Below are 21,011 nucleotides of genomic sequence, written 5' to 3'. Positions count from 1 at the left end.
GGGATGGGCACAGTTACCGTCCTTGGTCTCAGGGAAACTGAGGCACAGAACAGTGAAGTGACTTGGCCAACCTCCTGCAACTCCATGAGCCAGACGCTGATCCCCAGGCTGGTACCAGGAGGGCAGGGACATAACCTGACCCAGTACTAGGGTGGAGGCAGAGGTCCCCATAACTGGGCAGACTCGCACCATTTTGACATTTTCTAGAGCAGAAAAATTCACTTCTAATTTCCATCCCATTTTTAAGTAGTCTGGGACTCTCAGAAGGTTGAGAATGGCTGGTGTTAAGTAGGAAACCGTTCTTTTAGGGTTGGAATTTTATAAAAGCCTTTCTGCAAGTGCAGGGACTTTGCAAAAGGAAATAAACCATTTTATTATCGTAATTAAATACAAACAATTCCGGATGATTTTCTAGGCAAATCACACCAACAATGAGCAAACCACAGCCCCAAGACCGAATGTGCTAACGAGCCCCTCCCCAGAAGCTGCAGGCCCACTGGAGCGTGAAGGGTGCAGGGTGCCGGTGCATGGTGCCTGCCCACCACAGGCGAGGGACAGGGCTGCAGCAGGACTTTTGTCTCAGTGACAGACCGCCCTGGACCCCCTAAGGAGTTCCCTGCCCACCCCCCCCCCCCCCCCCCCGTGCTTGTCAGGCAGTCCTCCCGGGCTGGTGGTCCCCATGGTTACGTCCACAACACTAGAAGCCACGTCAGTTCCCCCCATAATAATGGGACAAATGCAAAATGACATGTATTCATGACCGCCCCAGCCACCCGTATGACGCTTGGGAGCCCTGACGAGACGCCCGCAGCTGACTGGAGCCTCTCCTTCTATCGGTGTTATCAAGTAGCACTTGGCAATTTTCAGAAGTCTGATGGTCATGCAGTGCACTGCTCAACAGCAAGTGCAAACATACCAGAGTATAGCCTCATGTATGCACCTGCTTCCCAAGAATATTCTATGAAATTATGACAATGAAAGAACTGTCTATAAACTATTTTTAGCAATATTTATAGATTGCTGTAAACGCTGAATTTCTCATCACGTGATATTCCTAGCAGCTTTCTGACCAAACATGACCTGAATCTCTTCGAGTTCCGGGAAAGAACTACCTGACTCCCTCCAGTACTGTAAACACAGAGACCCTGGGGAGAGCCGAGGGCGGACGGCCCAGCCCTCCCACAACCTCCCCCTCAGACCCACAGAGCCGGCTCACGTCACTTCCTGCCTGTCCTCTGGCCAGGGACCTCTAACTCGACGGCCCGAGGCCCCCTCGCCGGGAGAGGAAAACACTGAAGAGGAGGGCCGGCCGCCCCCACTGCTTCTCCTCCTCGAGAACATTAAAATCCAGACGGCCAGACAAATGAGCAGAGGACAACCAGGCTCACTTGTTTTGATACAAGCTCAAAAATCAGAAATTACACATTTCCAGGCAGCGTCCCCTCTGAAACATGACGGTTTCTTACGACGCGGTGTAAGGAGGCTGTGTGGCTCCTCACAGCCCCACAAAGGCAAGCTGGCCTTCAGAGAAGGGGGCTGGCGGGCTCACAGGCGGGGCCCCGTTTCCCCCACATGGGAGCTTAAATCCTACCCCTGGCCCCACGTGTATCCTTCCTGAATGTCCTGGTTTCCCAGGGAGACGTTGTCACTAAGGGAAAGGGGGTAGGTTTCCAATGTATCGGATCAGCGTCGTGGCTGGAAGAGCACTTCCGATGGAGGAGACAGGGGAGACGGGACAGCCCTTGTCCTGCTCCACAGGTGACACCACGCTCCCCGGCCCCTCAAACGGGAACTTCAAAGTGCACAGTGCCCGTGTGGACACACAGCCCACTCTGTTGGCAGCGGTCTCTCGCAGCCTGCAGAGTGGACAACGGTTACGAAGCCGGAGGCTGCAAAGCCCAGCCAGCCAGACGCTGAGGAAGGAGGCGCGGCCACAGAAGACCGGGCCCAGGCACTGCACACTGGCCTCCCGGGGGGGGGGGGGAGCGAGCAGTGTCCCAAACAGGTGGTCTAGGCCACGTGCTCTGGTATTATCACAGGACACCCATCAACAAAGCCCCCAGACCCCGGCATGCTGCCACCTCCAGCCCGCAGCCCCAAATCCACGCCTGGCCTGAAGGACACGTGCAGCAGGTGGGTGCCCCCGTGGGGACCCCCAGGGAGTCTGTACAGCGAGTGCCGAGGTGCCCTGTGAGCCCCGCCGGAGGGCCCCCGGGGAGCACGGACCCCAGCATGGTGCAATTTCGGAGCAGGGGGCTGGGGGGGCAGCAAGTGCCCTTGCTGTGACCCCTCCGGTAACATGACATTAAAAGAAAGTCCAAATGTGCAGCATCTCCCAGGGTACCCCAAGTTCTTCAGATCCCCTTCAGAGCTAAGTGATGAGTCGTCCTACTCCAGCTCGGTGGCCTGGACGCGCCCCTTCCTACAGCTGCTGTCATCCGGAATTATGAACAGTATTTGTGCAGTATTTTCTTCACCGGCCAGTTAGTCTGGCAGATTCCCTTAGGGTTGATTGGGAACCGTTCTAACCCTACAAAGAAAATCTTTTTTTAAGCCTGCATGCCTACATGCTAAGTGTACAGGGCCCAGGAGAGGGGAGCTGGGCCCCAGAGGGGTGGGACCCATGCGAGTCCAGCGGTGGGGGGGCACACGGCAGGACTGGGGACTCAGCAGAGACCCACCCCCACCAGAGGGTCACCTGTCTCTCCCAGCTCTGAGCACCAACTGTCCTCTTAATTCCAGGCAGCATGGCCCCAGACCATCAGATGCTCATTCTAGAAAGATGCAGTTTAAGGTTCCGGAGTCTTCATTTATAGCCTTAATACAATACTAAAACTGCAAACAGATCTTCGCGTAGTGGCAGAAAGTACAAGTGTCCGTGAACAGCGGCCAGTCCCAAACCCGCTGAGGCTGCCGGCGCCACGCCTGGCCAGTCTCACGCTCCAGCAGCTCTAGCTCACTAGGACTGCAGGCAGCTTAACAGAATTCGGGGCAAACCGCCACGAGGTGGTAGAGGTCACCACCTAGAAAAGGAAGTCACTGGGGAGGTGAGTCCCGGGCAGAGTAGAGGAGCTTGGCAAAGCTCTGAGGGTCTCAGTGTCCCCGTTAAGTCTCGGGGATTTTTATCTAGCTCTGCCCCGACCCTCAGTGGGCCAGGTCAGTGTGGCTGGCACTCGGAGCTCACGAGTCTGCCAGATAATCATTTCGTTCCTGCGTGAAAAAACAAACAGAAAAATTATACGCGACCCGTGCGTCAAATGACGCCAGCTTCAAGTGGTCTCAGAGCTGTAACAATGGCTGCACAACCCTTAGGTCAACCTCCGAGAGCCCTGACGCTCACGTACGCAGGTGCCAACACCGAGAGACATGGGTGAGGGGACCTGGCTGCCCCAGACCTTTGGAGACGACACCTCTTTTATTCTCATTACCAGGCACGCTCAAAATATGCCCAGACACCACTGGCGTCTCGCATCTTCTCACCAAAGGTCTGCTGAGAGGCCCCTGGAAACAGCCGCCCCCACGGGTGCAGGCTGGGGAGGAAGGCCTGTTCCTGTCGGTGAGCGTCCAGGAGTCTAGCAGCTGGGCTGGGGCACCTGGGGAGCTGCTAATGGGTGTGATGACGGGCAGGTCTGGCTGAGAAGGTTCTCTTTCCCCATAAGCTCAGCTGCTGGTCTGCCTGGCACACGGGGCCGCACCCCGACAGCCACACTGGACGCTTAACAGCAGCAAAAAGGCCATTTCTGATAGACAAGGTGCCAACAGTTTTAAATGTGATGGGTTCGTGCAAGCCTCACATAGCTAAAAAAAAAAAAAAAGCGCTAAAGATGGAGTGTAAAAGTGACATTACGTCAGTTACTTACATTTGTAAAGTTCTGAAAAGTTGTAAGATGCTAAACAACAGTGTAACTAGACAATTACTTACAAACTTACCCCAGGCTAAAATCATACAAATTAGTAACAAAAATTAAGTGGCCAAATTCTGATATTACTTTATCAGAATATTTAAATTTTACTTAGGCTAATCAAACTTAAAGATCGGTAATTAATATACTGAGAACGTTCACAATGTGAACATTCCCATAATTCACCTCCTCAAATTAATGCAGAATACAGAAATATCGTTACAACGCCTCTTTATCTAAGACTCAGAAATACTGAAACGTCCCCACGGCTGCTCAAACAGCAGCCGCCCGGCGAAGTAGGCCTGAGCGGTCAAGGGCATTAAGTGGGGCAGGGCTCCTTACTTGGAAACCACGGTCTTCGGCTGCCTTGCCACCCACGTTAAGGACACTCAGAGAACTGGCACGCTTCATGCTGCAACCGGGCGGTAGACATGCAAAGGACAAACCATCGGCACATCAGTTAACCGGGAGCAGGACACATGGCAAAGACACCCCTCAAAGGCCCCGGTCACCATGGGGGGACACCATGGGGGAGTCCCTGGCACCATCCCTGATGGAGAGCGAGCCTAGATCTCGCTCGGATGGGGATGTCCGCCCAATTCTTAGCACGGACGCCCCAGCTCTAACTGTATTTAGAGCCCCACAGGAAAAAAAGCACTTTCTCTGCCAAGTATCTGTCTTCAGGTAGTGTGTGTAAATTCCAAGTGTCATTATGTCGTCACATTGTGAAGCCTGGCACGTATAGGAGCTGAGAGGCTTGGCCAGTGCCACCCTCAGACTCAGCACAAGCCTTTGTGTCAGGTTTGATTTAAGAAGGGAGCTGGGGGTGGGGGGGTGGCTCAGTCGGTTAAGCATCCGACTTCGGCTCAGGTCACGACCTCGTGGGTTGTGGGTTCGAGCCCTGCGTCAGGCTCTGTGCTGACAGCTCGGAGCCTGGAGCCTGCTTCGGATTGTGTTGTTCTCTCTCTCTGCCTCTCCCCACTCGTGCTCTATCTCTTAAAAATAAACATTAAAAAAATTTTTTAAAGAAGGGAGCCTGGGGATTCCTCCAAATCCCAACACTCACCCGGAATGACCATGTAAAAGAAAGACAATCGAAGCTCACTGTTGAGATCAGATACATATATACGTTCGTGTATTTTATATTTTTTTCTATATTAAAAGGAAAACCAATTTTTTACTAGTAAAATAAACTCCAAAGCTTAGAAACCAAAATTTAGGGCACCTGGGTGGCTCAGTCGGGTAAGCATCCAACTTCAGCTCAGGTCATGATCTCACAGTTCATGAGTTCAAGCCCCACATCAGGCTCTGTGCTGACAGCTCAGAGCCTGGAGCCTGCTTTGGATTCTGTGTCTCCCTCTGCCCCCGCACCCCCCCACCCCAGGCTCATGCTCGCACTCTCTCTCAAAAGCAAATTTTTTTTAAATTAAAATTTAAGAGAAATTTCATGCTTTACATTTAAGGAAATACAGTGATTTCAATGTTTACTTTTTTCCCCCATTTGATACCTTTAAAATACTTGATGCAATATCCTGCAAAATAACCTAAAACCCAAACTTAAATTATGGATAAAGTTACCATAATTGCTTACCACTACCAGGGATGCCCTCAAACAGAAAGTCCCCTTAGCTTTTCAAGTTAAAATAACCAATATCAAGGGTTCTTTTCTTTTTTTTTTAAACTTTATTTATTTTTGACAGAGAGAGAGAGGCAGAGAATGAGCAGGGGAGAGGCAGAGAGAGATGGAGACACAGACTTGGAAGCAGGCTCCAGGCTCCGAGTTGTCAGCACAGAGCCTGACTCAGGGCTCGAACTCACAGACCGTGAGATCATGACCTGAGCTGAAGTTGGATGCTCAACCAACTGAGCCACCCAGGCGCCCCTCAAGGGTTCTTCTTTAAATGTTTGCAATAGGAACTGTAATTATGTACCTGAACCACCTATGACACAGGGCACACTATTTACCCTATGAGTTGAGGGCAGAGCTGTGACACTGAAGCACAGATCCGAAGGATTAGCACAACCAGACACATACGAAATGCACTAGGAACGTGGACCAAGGCCTGGGTCACAACACGAGTGCCCAGCATCAACTGTGAGCACAGCGCCCGGCAAACAACAGGTATTTACCAAGTTCTCATTGAATAAACTACACCAAAACCACAGACCTTAATTTACTTATTCTCAAGTAAAACACACTCCCAAAATGCCCCAACCAGGATAAAAAGAAAAACCAAAAACATCCCAACGTATCCCACAGGTTGCTACACTTCTGAACAAGTTTTTCTCTACGTAACTACCCAAAAACGAAGGATAAAATCAAAGAAAATGAAAAGGAAGTTATATTCTGCCACATTTAATTACTCTGTTAAACAGCAAATTGGCTTTTTTCACCTGTTATGCATATTTTTCTAAATTTTATGTTTTTAATGTATTGTCAAATTGCCTTACATACAGCACCCGGTGCTCATCCCAGTAAGTGTCCTCCTCCCTGCCCATCACCCCTTTTTCCCTCCCCTCCACCCCCCATGAGCCCTCACTTTGTTCATACGTTTTTGCTGGTTGGCATTCTGTAAAAAAGCCATTCAACGTTCTTCCTCAAATTCCCTTTCCTTACAAGATGAAAGTAACAACAACTGTGCCTTCCCAGCAGGTCTCCCCAGCCTCCTGGAGCTGCTGCATTCACACTCAGTGTTTTACACCGGGGTGTGCAACACAAGAAGGATGCCCAGTTCAGTGAGTCTCAAAAGGTGGTCCTGGGGTGCCTGGGGGGCTCAGCTGGGTAAGCGTCTGACTTCGGCTCAGGTCATGAACTCGCGGTTCGTGGGTTCGAGCCCGGAGTCGGGCCCTGTGCTGACAGCTCAGAGCCTGAGCCTGCTTCAGATTCCGTGTCTCCCCCTCTCTCTGCCCTTCCCCTGCTCTATCACTCTGAAGATAAACATCAAAAAAAGTTTAAAAAAAAAAAAAACCATGGTCCTGGACCAGCAGCACTAGCACCTGCTGGGAACTTGCTAGAAAGGCACTAGCATAGGGGTGGGGTGGGGCCTGACAGTCTGTTCACAACCCCACCCGACCCCCACGAGATGCTGATGCTGTGGCTGGAGAACCACCTGTCCAGTTAATGAACATGGTCACTTGTACCCAGAAAGAGTACTCAGTTTTCTGCACTTCATGGAATAACATTTCTAAGATCATTAATTTTTCGTAAAGTTCAGTAAGGCATCACCTCGAGCACCAGAGGAAAAGTGCTAGATGTGAAGTGTGGCGTCAGGCGGACAGCGTCCTGGCACCGCAACCCGTGCCGCACTGCAGAGGGTCCCTGCCTCTGTGTCACCGTCGAGACAGAAAACACGGATGAGACCAGGAGAAACACTGTGGGCTCCGTCACGTGGGAAGAAGGTCCATGTCACAGGGCTCTGCACTTAAAGAGTCTCAGAACACCCAGCACCCCTGGTAGCCGGGGTGTCTGCCCTGGAGGAGCCGCCCACACGGTGACACAAATCTCTTCGGCTCCCAGACCCGCCCTGGGAACGTAACTGGGCGACCGCACAACAGTCTGTGCGCATCCTCGCATCGCAGTAAAAAAAAGTTTACACTTTCAAAACTCGGTGAGGCAAACGATGACCTATCATTTAGTTCTGTAAATATTTTAAAACAAGCACTTTATCCCAAAGGCAAATTAAAACCTGTTTCCCTGATGCACGCTCCTGTCGGGTCCCAGGCCCTCGGGCACCGTCGGCAGGGCAGGACGGCAACCTGCTGCTAAGCCTCATGTATCCCAGAAACCCTGACCGGCTTCCCACACTGCTCCTTCCAGGTAGTTTGAGAACAAATGTGTGGAGCCCATAAAACTCCCTCCACGGAAACGGGCTCGCGAACATTTGGGAAGCAGGGGGACAGCCACCTATACAACCAAATCGCGCCTCCTGCCTCGCGAGCCATCGAGCAATGTGTGCAGCCACAGGCAGAGTGGGGCCGAGGGTGGCCGGCAGCCCCAGGGCTCTGCTCCCCGGGCCTAGAGATCAGAAGAACGAGACCGGACACCTCTGGGACCAGCAAGGGAAGCAGCGGGAAGAGCCCCTCCCCTCGGTATCTCCAGCACGTACGGGAGGGGACCCCGTGCCCCAGCAGTGGGCGACTCGTCGCCCGCAGAGCGGACGGTGGGATCAGGTGTACGACAGGGTCTCACTGAGAGTCCATCTCTAAAAAGCAGGCCCCATTCAGGAACTGAGAGCTTCAAAGAGCAGAAAAAACAGTGCCTCTGTGAGAAATGCATCCCAAACAGGATGCTGACCCCAGCAGTGACCCAGAAATGCACACTGTTAACAGCCGATCTCCTGCTGACACACCCGATCAAAACCAGAATGCCTCAGAACCAAATTCCTTTGACAACTTACATGTTATTGTTCAAAAGACTCCAGGACGCAGGAGTGTACCTTTTGTTAAACACGTGGGAAATCTGTTTTTTAATCTCCTGAAGAAACACCTTATAACAAAGTCTTGAAACTGTCATCCTTCTATTTAAAACAATTTTTCTTCCTGTATTAATACCCGTGTGGGCTTAATACAATCACAGTTATCATTTGATTTTAAAAGGATTTTAAAAACTAATGTTATTTTTTTTAACTAAAAATTAATTTTAAAGGATATGAACAAGTGCTAATTTTAAAAATAAGTAACGCCTGTCTAGAGTAAACAAGTGAATACGCTCGGGTGTTTTAATACAAAGTTCCCACTTTCCACCACTAAGGCTTCCTCTGAACATGCCACAAAGTCAAAGATTTGCACAGATGTCTTCTGAAGGCATCCGCCCTCTCGGCCTCTGCACGGAAGGCCCTCGGTCATCCCTCAGCCTGTCCTGGGGGAGGAGGGCCCGCCGGGCACCGCTGTCTTGGGGGAGGAGGGCCCGCTGGGCACCCGGCGGGGCTGCAGATAGTTACCCGGGGTTCCTTGGCTCACTCTCTCGAGAACTTCCTCCCTTCAGCTTCCTAACCAGCTTCTCACTGCTGCGTCTAATGGAAGCCCGGAGTTTGCTAAAGGAGCCACTGCGCTTTAAAGATCCAGTGCCGTCCTGAAAGAAATGTGAACAAATGTGAAACCGCAGACGGTCCTCCGCCGACCTCCCAAGAGGCAGAGCTGCATGAAAACAAGAATTCACGTCACGGCTGACCTACTTGTCTGTGATGCTGGCAATGCGACTGCTACAGAAATTACCAACTTGCCATGCATATAAACACACTTGAAATAGAACTCGATCCATTTTAAATCTCATTAAAGATAATCCAATGACCATGAGAACATTTGAACATTAAGAAGTACATCCAAACAAAAAAAATCCCCCCAAGTTTTACTGCTGTTTCAAAACAAAAGGTAACCACACACAGAAAAAGTCTTAAGAAAATGAAGGCTGCTTCTTGGAAGATCACCAAAATCAAATTCCACGTTTAATAAAAACAGAAGCATCTGGGCCACGTAACAGTACTGGACCCCAAACGCTGAGCTGACAGAGACAACTTCTTTTTAACAATTCCATGTAAATACAATACTTAGGTATACTGCTTGTTTAGTAAATTTTATAATTTTGTAAAAATTCTCATGTATTTATTTATTTATAAGTCCCCCCTCCCCGACCCTCCACCAAGGTGGGGCTCAAACTCAAGACCCCAAGATTGAGAGTCGCATGGTCTTCTGACTGAGCCAGCCGGGCGCCCCTTCAGTGAGTTTTTAAAAAGTTTTATTAAATGTTGGATTATAAGTGAGGTTGGAAAATGAAATAAAATGTTCATTCCATACAAAAACTAAAAACCCTCAAACACCTTGTGGGAAGTAAAAGACTGCCCAGCTTTCATCACAATGGACTCAGACATTAACAAGTGAAACGTTTGGCAGTTATCTGGATGTGAAAATGAAGAACAGAGAGTAAAAAAATTGTCTGTAGCAACTTTTATTCTCAGAACGAATGACTTAGTAAGATTAACAGTAGCCCCGTTCCCTCAAGAAGCCACACAATGCCGCATTCCATGGAAAAAGTGAAAAGCCCCACTAAGCAGACAGACACGAAGACACAGGTCAGTTGGAGTGAGTTTATTAGAAGTTAGAAAGACACAAGTACACGAATCACTGACCACTGAAGGGTTAGTGGAGAAGAGCCAAACCGCCAAAATTTCACAGAGACGACACAGCAAATGCTACTTGAGCGAGATCCTAAGGGGAGAGCCCGGGGCCCGGGGGGCCTCACCAGGTCTCGGAGTGCGACGGGGGCGGCACATGCCCTACTCTTACAGCCTAGCTAGCGTCCACGGTCACTGTCATGCCACTGCATCAACACCTGCGGGTACTTCTAACTACCTTTTATCAAAGTGAACAGCTAATCGCTCTTAAGTTTTAAACTCATGTATCACACGGTAAATGGTTTTTATTAACACAGTTTATATTACTAAGTACATATCTGGCAAAGCTACATGTATACAGAGATAAGGAACCCCCCGAAAGGACAGCAGCACCGAAAGGGATGGCCAGTCACAGAGAGGTGGAGCTCTGACAAGAATCCTAGGGGATTGCTACACACAGCAGTCAGCACTGGAGAGGGAAGTAAAGCCGGAGGAGCCGCCCGTCATGCAGGAGACAGTGTGAGCGTCACAGAGGGCAGCTAGGCCTGTCAGACAGAAACGGAGAGAGAGCCCAGTGAAACCGCTGTGAGCAGAGAGCCACCCCCACGAGCACAGCGCGGCTCACAGTATTTCTAGGTCACGGATCTCAGCGGTGCTCTGAACCGCTTCAGTATCTGGGATTACCTTCTGCCTGCTCCTATCAGCCGGGCACAAAGAGGCACCGGGCCACACGTTATCGGTCACATACCTTATTAAGACTAGTTACTCCTGCCATCAAAATAAAACTCCAGTTTCAGAGCATGGCTTGGCACTGTGCTAGAAATCTCCATGGTACTTACTGTAACGAGGTTTTCCGGCAACTGTCCATAAAGGAGATCCCACAATGAAATGACTTGACAGTCACCGGAAAAAGAGGCTACACACGGGAATGGCACGTTCATGATCTTTAACTTCGTCGGAAATCCTTCTGCATCCCTAGACTATAAAGTTCTCTCTGAAATCAGGGAGGACTTTCCCTTGAAAGCACTAACAGTTTAGACATTTCAGAAACTTTAAGAAACCACGGACTTTAAGAATCTTCAGCACATTTTAAACATGCAGTCGGTGATCCAAAATAAAATTAGTTATGGAAAATGGATTCCACAGGCAGCAATGCATCCTGGGTCTCAGCAGACTGGAAACCCAACGGTCTTGTACCGAAGCCCCAGACAGCGGGGACCTGAGCCCCTGCCCGCTCTGACTCACCATGGGACGCTGAGCAAGTCATTTAACCAGCCCGAGCTTCATTTTTCTCATCTTTAAAATGGAAAAATAAAATTTGTTACCAACTCCCCACGAATGCTGGGAGGACAAGAAAACATAAGTTCTTGTTGGTCTTTCAGAAAAAGGACATTAAAACGTTAACTCCACAAACCGTACACCTGCTGTTCACCCCCCAACTCATCGCTACGCTCCAGCGGTGTTACTGGCAGCGCTCCCGGACCAGACCCGCCGCGGACCTTGGGAGAAGGACTTCACGGTGAACATCCCCCTCCCCCGCAGGCCCACAGGACCCAGGTTCCGGAAGGAGCCCCCCGCTGGGGAAGGGGCGCTGGGGCAGGCTGCCCACCCTCCCCTCGCCATCCAGAACCAGCGGGAAGTGCGGTGGGAACCCGCCCCAACCCTGGTGGGCTTCTATTCAGGGGGCCTCTACTACTTTCCACTGACCGCCATGAAAGCGTATTTACGTCAAAAAAGTGGGTTTCTGAACAGAAGTGTATAGCGTATTGGCTGAGAAAAACAGGGCAGTAGTTATTAAGTACAGATTTCAGGTGATTTGCTATTTTTTGTTACATTCTAGTTGTGTTCCTAATATAACTTTTAAAAGTAAAAAGCCTATTGTTTCTAATTAACAGCATGTACTGTCCCATTCCTCATAATCTCGGGCAAGACTTCAGTGGATCAGAAGCTCTCGCGAGCACTAACACAGGGAGGTGGGCGGGCTCCCCTTGAAGGAGCCTGCAGGGCACTGGCAGCGCGAATCGAGACAGAGCGCAGAAGACTGACTTGGGGGCCCTGGGTCCTCATGTGAGGTCTCCTGGGGCCCTCGTGGCATGGCTGCAGATACGACTGCTTAGTAACCAGGCAGCCCAGGGACTCCCGTGTATCTGAAGGGAACCAGCCCTCAGTGAACACAAAGCCGTGTGGACAGAGGGTAAAGGGAATCCGATGTATCAGGAAGCATTCCTGTGCACACAGCATCTGCATTTTTAGCAGGACCATAAAAGAGAACTCGGGCTTCTCTTGACAATGCTTTTCAGATCTGTACACTTTGTACAAAAATAAGTTTGAGGAAGTCACACTTTAATCACAATCTTTATGGTACATACCTAAAAGAACAGAACTGCACTTCCCTAAGAATTTGACCCAAAAATTTCCTATGAATTGTTACAATATATCCAGTAACCTTACTTTTCTTGCATTTTAATAGCACAGAATTCAGTCCTGTGCTGAGACCCAGACTCCACTATCTGCAGGGAGCAACTATGCCTAGTGTGCCTGATCTCGGACTAGCTGCCCTCTGTTTTAGACGTTACTTCTGAGTGTGGAGAATGAGGACACGTACTCAGTCTGGCATCAGCGGCTCTGATCACGGAACCGGGCAGCCAGGCCTACGCCCGCCATCCTCCCCACTAGACTAGCACTTGCCCGACAGAGCGACACGATGCTTTTTCCTAAGGTAGCGGTTTTTAAACTTTTTAAAGAGCACTGAAACCGTTTTTCAAAGACTTAAAAACTCTAATGTGGAACGCCAACATAAAATCTAGGTGGCATTTTCTCATAAATGTAAAACAGGTTCTTGGGATGATAAAATAAGCCAGGAAAACCCTGAAGCCACCAACAGAAACTCACGATTTGTGGCGTGAAATTACAGAGGACAGGCCTAGCCCTGACACCCACCTCAACTCCCAACTCGTTTCTAGTTTATCTGGACTGTGTAACACTAGAAACTCTTGTGGCACACCGGTTAGCACTTGCAGGTGGCAACGGTCCTTAAACCCGTTGTCATCTGGGGGAACTCCGCACTCATACACAGAGGGCAAGAGACACTTGTTCTCACACCTGGACAAAGACTAACGTGGGGACTGCAGTCTACCAGCTTCTCACTGGAAGCTGACACTTAAACCGGGCTCCTTTGGTTGCACAAAACTACCCCTCAACCAGGCTGACTCAAAAAAAATGCAAGGGTGCATACTGCCTTTTATCAGGTCTCTTCTTAAAGCAGAACAAGGATGCTTTGAAAATGAAACTTCGACCATGTATCAGGACAGCTCAGTACCACCACCTCAGAAGCTGAGAGCTATGGCTTTCCCTCAAAGGTGAGGGCGGACTGAATGTGAGCAGGGGCCTCGGGGGCCCAGCGGTGTTCACGCCAACCTGGGAGGCTCCCCGCCTGGTTAACCTGGGCAGTTCTCAAGTCGCCACTGTTTGAGCTGAGACTCTGAAAAAAGGGATCCTTCTGCTGCTCAAAGCGAGTTTTAGGAAGGACTTAAGATCTGGAATCTAGATTCTCTCAGCCAATGGACTCCACAGCCAATCAATGAGCCCTGTGATGGATCCTGTCAAAGATGCAGAGCTCCTAGTGTCTAATGTCAAGTAAAAAGGGGTCCAAAGCCTGGCGTGTGAGCGTCCTAAGTGAGAGCATGTCCAAAGTGAGACGGGAAATGTGAAATGGAAAGAGGGCCAAGCGTGTGCTCCAGAGGAGTGACTGTTGTGCCCACGGCCTCTGGGACCCCGCAGCAGGCCTGACTAGCTGCCTACCAGCCCTCCACCCTGGATGGGAAGCGCCTCTCCCTCATCCCTGAGTCTCAGTCTTGAAGACGTAACACAACTCCACGTTGTCAATAACTTTATGATAGGATTTCACAGGAAGGTTGACCTAGAAATACTGTCTCAAGAAACAGCTCCTCCAGAACTTCATTCGAGAGTATCAAATCTGCACCCTGGCTTCCAAAGGCTGGAGAAGGGACGTGGCCCTCTACACAGGCATGCAGGACGACAGGAACCATGGGGAGAGTACAGTACACAGTGTGGCCAGATGTGGGCAAGAGGAGGGCCTGCGCCATCGTCGTTTTGTTTGGACTACAGCACGACAGGGGGATGGTCAAAGCGGATGCTGATTGGTTGTCTTGGCACAGGAAAACCCAAAGCGAGGCAGCTGCCAGATAAAGACGGTCAAAAGATGTTCTTTCTGAAACTCTGACCCCTAACATTACGTACAAAGTGTCTGCTTAGAATGCTAATCCTTACCAAACCACTACAGCTATAGAAAAATCCCAAATAAATACACTCAAAAAGATGGAGTATAGAAAAACCCGAAACTACTATTTGGCAAAACATCTGCACCATATCAGCTAATCAAACTGGACCACAACTTCAAAAAATAATAATGATAAAAAAATCGAGAGTGCACCTGGATGCGTTAAAGCTAATCCTGCTTTCAGTCCTCTCTGATAAAAGCAAAATCCCACAGATACCAGCTCAATAGACAAAAATATTACCCACGTGTGACCAAAATACACTAGAAAAAAAATGTTCAGAAGGCCACACGCTCTTCGGCAACCACTGGGTAAACAGCAGTGGTAAGAACATCCATAAAGGCAAAGTCGTGAAACCCAGAGGCAGAGCCTGGAGGGATAGGTCCCAAACACAGGCACGAGTTCTGCAGTTCTGCGTCCGAGAACCTCTGGCAGATGGCAGTGGAGAGATGAGCCCCTGGACCCCCAGGGGAAACATGATATTCAGCACTGAGGTGGGACACGAACAGCAGCCATCCCAACCTGTTCTTTCCTAGAGACAAGTTCTACTTGACAACATCATCTCCCTTTAAGGAATCTGAATTACTTCTAACAAAATCGACAGCAGCCTGGTCAGTGAAATTAGGAGCGCTGGAGTTAGCGATGAAAATGGGTTAAGTTAACAAAGCGAGTTAGTTATCTGCCACGCTAATCCTAATATTAAAATAAATCCAGGTTATGGATTATGCTTTAAATAACCAGGACACTCAATCAGCATTTAAGTGCTCAAAGTTAAGCCAAACAGCTTTCATGGGTTCCTATGGAGAAGAAAATTACCACTTCAAACAAATAACAGACTTCATCATTAGCAGAAGGTAAAAACTTACAGAAATCTTAATTTTGTACGTAATTTGAGAACAGGCAAGTGTCTGGCACATAAGACAAGAGGAAAGTGCTGGCAGGCACCCCTGCAGGACACTGGCCCAGGCCGCGGCCGGGGGACGCGGGGACAGAGCGCCTGGCCGAGCATGCCGGCGGCTGTGTACTGTACTTACCCCGTTCCACTCTACGCTCATACTCACTTCCTCCCCTCCGTCAGGGCCGCTCTCGTACTTGACCACGTCCACGTTCAGGCTCTCCCGGCTTCTCCGCTTCTCCATGTTCTCAGGGTCATTCAGCACTTCAGCTACTCTCTGTTTGTGAACATTGTCAAGACCCTGTGAGCCAGGCAAGGGGGAAAGGGTTTGATCCATTAGAACTTAAGTTTTGTTAAGGATTTCTAAGATAGTTAAGTTTCACTAAGGAAAAGAAAAACAAAACAGCTCTTAAACACTGGAAAGAAAAACTCCGAGCAGTGATTCTCAGGAACGTACGCCTAACACTTAGGCATTCCACTCGGTTAGTTTTACCTCAAATTTTAAAAAACAATAGGGGCGCCTGGGTGGCTCAGTTGGTTAAGCATCTGACTTCAGCTCAGGTCATGATCTCGCAATTCGTGAGTTCAAGCCCCACAACCGGCTCTGTGCGGACAGCTCAGAGCCTGGAACCTGCTTCGGATTCTGTCTCGCTCTCTCTCTCTCTCTGCCCCTTCCCTGCTCGTGCCCTGTTTCTCTGCCTCTCAAAAATAAACAAACATTAAAAAAAAAAACTTTTAAATAAAAAAATAAAAATAAAAAAACAACAAACATTGGACTCCAGCAAGCAAACTGCACACTTGAAGTATTTACAAGGAAATGAACTGACACATACAAACCTGAAACGCCCTCCCCAAGAAAGGACCTGTGGATGGGCAGTTGGGACAGATGTGCCAAAGAGCAAGGACACGTTCAAGACAGAACCTAGGAGGCAGGTTCACGAGTGCGGAACCCTTTCAACCTCTCCGTCTGCCAAGTGTCATCAGACATTGCCGGGACAATGCCCAGACGGCCCCAGTGTCAGGGAGAGAGGGCAGCAGCACTCACTTCACTTCCTGCGGCAGGGACAGCCTCCCCCACACTTGAGCTAACACCTCGCTGCACTCAACACAGCACAGATTGTTCTCCGGGTGCGTTTCAGTTCTAACGATCTGTACTCTAAATGGGATTTCAACCCCAACAGCTCGTGCAAATACTGTGCTGACTCCCACAGGGTCTTCCTCAAAAGGTACAAATCCCAGACAGATGATGTACTAATGTGACTTTACGGTAAAGCGGACGTGCCCCCTCACCAGGCAGGAGGAGACCTTTCTCAGTAAAGCACTGACAATCCCCTTCTTTAAGCTTCTACAACTCCTGATCCCCAGACTCCGCTCAGTTGATAAACATCATCCTGGTACTTTAAAACAAAGCCTGGATTGTTGGCACTAATCCTGATGACAGGTCATAGAAGTCTAGAGCTGGGATGAGCATCAAGGCGGTGGAAGCCACCTTCCATCCCCAGGGGTGGCAAACGTGGGCACTGTGCCCGAATGCCATGCAGCCCCACACAGCCAGACCCCCACCAGGCCTCCCAACGCCTCCAGGCGCTCTCCCCTGTGCATGCCAAGCTCCCAAGCAGCCTTTCAGAGTCAGAAGACCCAGGAAGTATGGCCAGACTTAAGAAAGGGGCTCCTCCAGGGGCACAGGCTGGGACACATCATTGGTACCAACTCTGCCTGGGTTTTCTCTCCTCAGTCCGCACAGATTTTGTTCAGAAAAAGAATTCTAAGGTATACACGGGTCACTTTAACCCCAGACAAAAAGCGCAATAAACCAGCAAACACATAATCGCCTACATATGTACCATTCAAGAGGGAAAAACTTGGGGCGACCGGGTGGCTCGGGTGGTTAAGCGGCCAACTCTTTCTTTCCACTCAGGTCATGATCTCATGGTTTGTGAGTTTGAGCCCCACATTGGGCTCCGTGCTGACAGTGCAGAGCCTGCTTGAGACTCTCTCTCCCTGTCTCTCTCTCAAAAATAAAATAAACTTAAGAAAGAGGCGGGGGGTGGAGGGAAAAACTCACACCTGCCTCTCCAGTCCTAAAGAGATATAAGACAAAACCAGACGTGCCATCTTTACATACATTTTTATATATTTACACAGACACATACACACGCTCATGTGTGCCCACAAGGTAACACAAAAACACATACACACACAGGGTTAACACACTTACTCATTACTCTGAAAGCTGCTCATTAAAGGGCACGAAGGGCACCCCTCCCTCCATCTCCTCACACCGTATTTCACATGACTAAACGCCTCAGTAGATGAAGGAAAACGCTCCGATGAGCCCATGTTCACCTTCTTGCAAAGCCACCACGCTGCTGTCCATAGTGGCTGTGCCGCCTCGCGTCCCCACCAGAAGGACATGGGGGCTCCAGCTTCTACATCTTTCCCTCGACACCTGTTCCATTCTGTGTCGCACTCGAGCCGTACCCACGGGGGTGAAGCAGGGTGGTGGCTGACGATGGGGAGCACTTCACCCGCCCGCGCCCGTGGGCATCTGTGCACCATCTCTGGAAAAATGTCTGCTCAGCTCCTCCTCCTCTGCTCATTCTTTAACTAGGAAATCCTCCTGTCTCTATACATTCTGGACACTAGAGCATCATCAGATGTGATGTGCAAACACTTCCACCCATTCTATGGGTATCTTCACTATCTGAACAGTGTCCTTGAGTGCACACACGTTTCTAATTCTGGTGAATCTAACCAATCGAGGTTTTTGTTTGCTGCATGTGCTTTCGGTGTCATGGTTAGGGTCTGTTTTTTTTTTTTTTAAGTAGGCTTCACACCCAGCACGGAGCCCAACGTGGGGCTTCAACTCCAGATCCTGAGACCAACGCCTGGTTCGAGTTCAGGGACTTAACCCACGGAGCCACCCAGGCGTCCCTATAGTTACGACCTTTTAAATAATATAGTTTTGTTTGTACAAATTAAAATATTAAATATTTTCTAAGTCAAGCTTTTGATAAGTCATATTAAAAAAGACTCATTCAGGGCGTCTGGGTGGCTCAGTCGGTTGAGTGTCCGACTTCAGCTCAGGTCATGATCTCACTGCTCATGAGTTCGAGCCCCGCGTCGGGCTCTGTGCTGACGGCTCAGAGCCTGAAGCCTGCTTCTGATTGTGTGTCTCCTTCTCTCTGCCCTTCTTCCACTCACTCACACTCCGTTTCTTCCTCTCAAAAATAAATAAATATTAAAAAAAAAAAAAAAAGACTCATTCAACCCATTCAATTAAAGTTCTAAGCGGTGAGGGGCGTCTAGGGTGGCTCAGTTGGTTAAGCATCCGACTTCGGCTCGGGTCATGATCTCACAGTTCTTGGGTTCAAGCCCCACATCAGGCTCTGTGCTGACAGCATGGAGCCTGCTTGGTATTCTCTGTCCCCCTCTCTCTCGGCCCCTCCCCTCTCATGCGCGCGCACTCTCTCTCTCTCTCAAAATAAATACATAAATAAACTTTAAAAAAATATCTTGGGGCACCTGAGTGCCTCAGTCAGTTAAGTGTCTGACTTTGGCTCAGGTCATGATCTCACAGTTCTTGGGTTCAAGCCCCACATCAGGCTCTGTGCTGACAGCTTAGAGCCTGGAGCCTGCTTCAGATTCTGTTGTTTCCCTCTCTCTCTGCCCCTCCCCACCTCACACTCTGTTTCTTTCTCTCAGAAATAAATATTAGAAACTCTCATGCTCTGTCTCTCTCATTCTTAAAAAATAAACATTAAAAAAAAAAGTTTTTTTAATTACAAAACAAAAAAACACCTCTAACAGGCGAGTTAAAAATAGGAGGCATGTCACTGACCTGTTTACGGGACCTCATGGCTGCTTCTTCCAATGTTTCCGCAGCTTCAAATTTGCCTTGTCGTCTATAAAGTGCCCCGAGGTTTTTCAAAGTAGTTGTAACAGTCGGACTGTAGGAAAGCCCAGGATACACAGAGTATTAAATACAAGTTTCAGAACTGTCAACAACACATAATCTAAAGGACTAAAAGACACGTTCGTGAGAAACACTTAAGTTTCTACAGTACTTTCTCGAGCAGCAAAATTCGAAGACAGTTCTTCTATCCCAAGGATCCCCTGCCTACCAGTGCTGTGTGAGAGAGTGAGGTGACTCCGACCCTTGCCGTAGACTCTCTGAGGGGCCAGGGCTCGCTGCACTGAGCCCTGTGGCCGCTGGGACTCGCCCGTGTGCTTTCCAGGCTGCGGCTGTCCCCCGGCCCTCTGGCAACAGAAACAACTGTGCTGGGTGTGGCTAGTAGCCATCATGCCTCCCCTGGGGCTGAGCTTGTTCTGCGCTGGGCAGTAAAGAGGACACTGCATTCCTAATGCTGCTGTTCACGGTCTCCCTCCTCTCCACATAGAGGGAGACGGAATGAGCACATGGGAGCCAGAAAGAGTGCGACGTGTGTGAAGAAGAGTGTGTCTCTGCCCATAACCACAGTCTTACTAAGAAACTAGAAATAAACCTAGTTCCTTTCAGCATATGTAAGTACTTCAAGAGACTTCTTTCTTATTAACAATAATAGGCGCTTAAGGTACAGAAACAAAGAAACAGTGCCTGAAGGGCTGTGTAGATTAAGCATCCCATGCTTGATTTTGGCTCAGGTCACTGATGTCATGGTTCGTGAGTTCAAGCCACACATCAGGCTCTGTGCTGACAGCATGGAGCCTGCTTGGGATTCTTTCTTTCTCTCTCTTTCTCTCTCTCTGCCCCCGTCCCAAGGCACATGCTCTAGCACTCTCTCCCCATCTCTCTAAATAAATGAACATTTAAAACACAAAATTACAGGTTTTTGGACGGGAATTTGAAACAACAGGGGACTGTGCAGGCACACCATCTTACGGAACTTTACGTGTTCGGTCATTTACAAGCTGCCCTTAAAGCACTTAGCACCTTCCAAGTAGTTCTATTTCTCTAGGTAAAAAGACATACCTATCAACTTTGCAGGCTTTGTACCAGCCGCCATATTCTCCAAAAGATGTCCCATCCTTTTGCTTTCCCTAAATTATAACAAATGAGTAATTATTTTTAAAGCAACGTATTCAATTCAGAAAATCTCTCAAAACATCGTGTTCTTACTTTGCATTCTTCTCTTTCTTCAGCGTGCATCCAAATGGGTTTATTTTCATCTAGGGGAGAAAACATAACATACTATGAAATCGAAGCACGGGAGAGCCCACTGAGGGGAGGCTGCCAGGTTTCAGTGACCGTAGAAACTGGAGAATCAGACGTAACTGCAGAGGTTGGCGGCTGTCTACCGAACCTGACGAATGCTGAGGCTCCTACAATGAAACTTTAGTGCTAGAATCTTCACGTAACACTGGGGAGTATTCAGAATTTGACAAAGCTAGCATTAAACAAAAGTCCAAGAAAAAGGAATAAGATGCTTGGAGAGAACCTGGCAAAAGATGCGAGATACTCCCTTACGGTCTTAACCTTCCGGAACCTATACCAGGCCACTCCATCCAGCGCTTCTAGACAACCAGCGTGTCCACACCACACCACACCACACCACACCAGGGAGGGTAAGCAGTCTGAAAAGTGACATTTACGAGAATATTTTTATGACACGAAAAATGGTTAGGGTACAAGTCTGAAGAAAAATAAGCAGTATTTGTGATTATATGTAAAGCATGGTTTTAATCGTATAAATCAATCGGCACAGAAAGAAGGAAAACACTTGAAATCATGGGTGACCTTCACCTTCCGTGTCTGCACGCAGGAACCTTCCAAGGACCGGCTTCAGGCTCCCGAGGAAGAAACCTA

The 21,011-nt window shown here is 49.1% G+C and overlaps 1 protein-coding gene across 15 annotated transcripts in view; it reads right to left on the bottom strand.

Annotated features, from left to right (window-relative positions):
* Positions 1-21,011, bottom strand: part of KLC1 (kinesin light chain 1) — a 52,196-nt gene that overhangs the window by 2,383 nt on the left and 28,802 nt on the right. Inside the window, exons 11-17 of one of the 15 annotated variants that reach the window (XR_008299748.1) lie at positions 20,325-20,374; positions 20,178-20,245; positions 19,047-19,155; positions 15,345-15,506; positions 8,843-8,973; positions 4,245-4,314; positions 2,699-3,210 (exon numbers count right to left, since the gene is read on the bottom strand). Coding sequence is in view for 13 of the 15 variants with exons in the window: in XM_027066713.2 (XP_026922514.1) it covers positions 4,245-4,314; positions 8,843-8,973; positions 15,345-15,506; positions 19,047-19,155; positions 20,178-20,245; positions 20,325-20,374 (590 nt within the window). In the remaining 2 variants the exon portion in view is untranslated. Of the gene's footprint in view, positions 1-2,698; positions 3,211-4,244; positions 4,315-8,842; positions 8,974-9,971; positions 10,558-11,257; positions 11,309-15,344; positions 15,507-19,046; positions 19,156-20,177; positions 20,246-20,324; positions 20,375-21,011 lie in introns of those variants that run through there. The other 14 variants (XR_008299749.1, XM_027066713.2, XM_015073363.3 and 11 more) reach the window with 14 other exon arrangements.

The sequence above is a fragment of the Acinonyx jubatus genome, chromosome B3 (assembly GCF_027475565.1).
Source record: "Acinonyx jubatus isolate Ajub_Pintada_27869175 chromosome B3, VMU_Ajub_asm_v1.0, whole genome shotgun sequence".
Classification (NCBI taxonomy): Eukaryota; Metazoa; Chordata; class Mammalia; order Carnivora; family Felidae; genus Acinonyx; species Acinonyx jubatus.
Note: the sequence above shows the minus strand (reverse complement) of the source record. Positions and strands in the feature narration are given on the sequence as shown.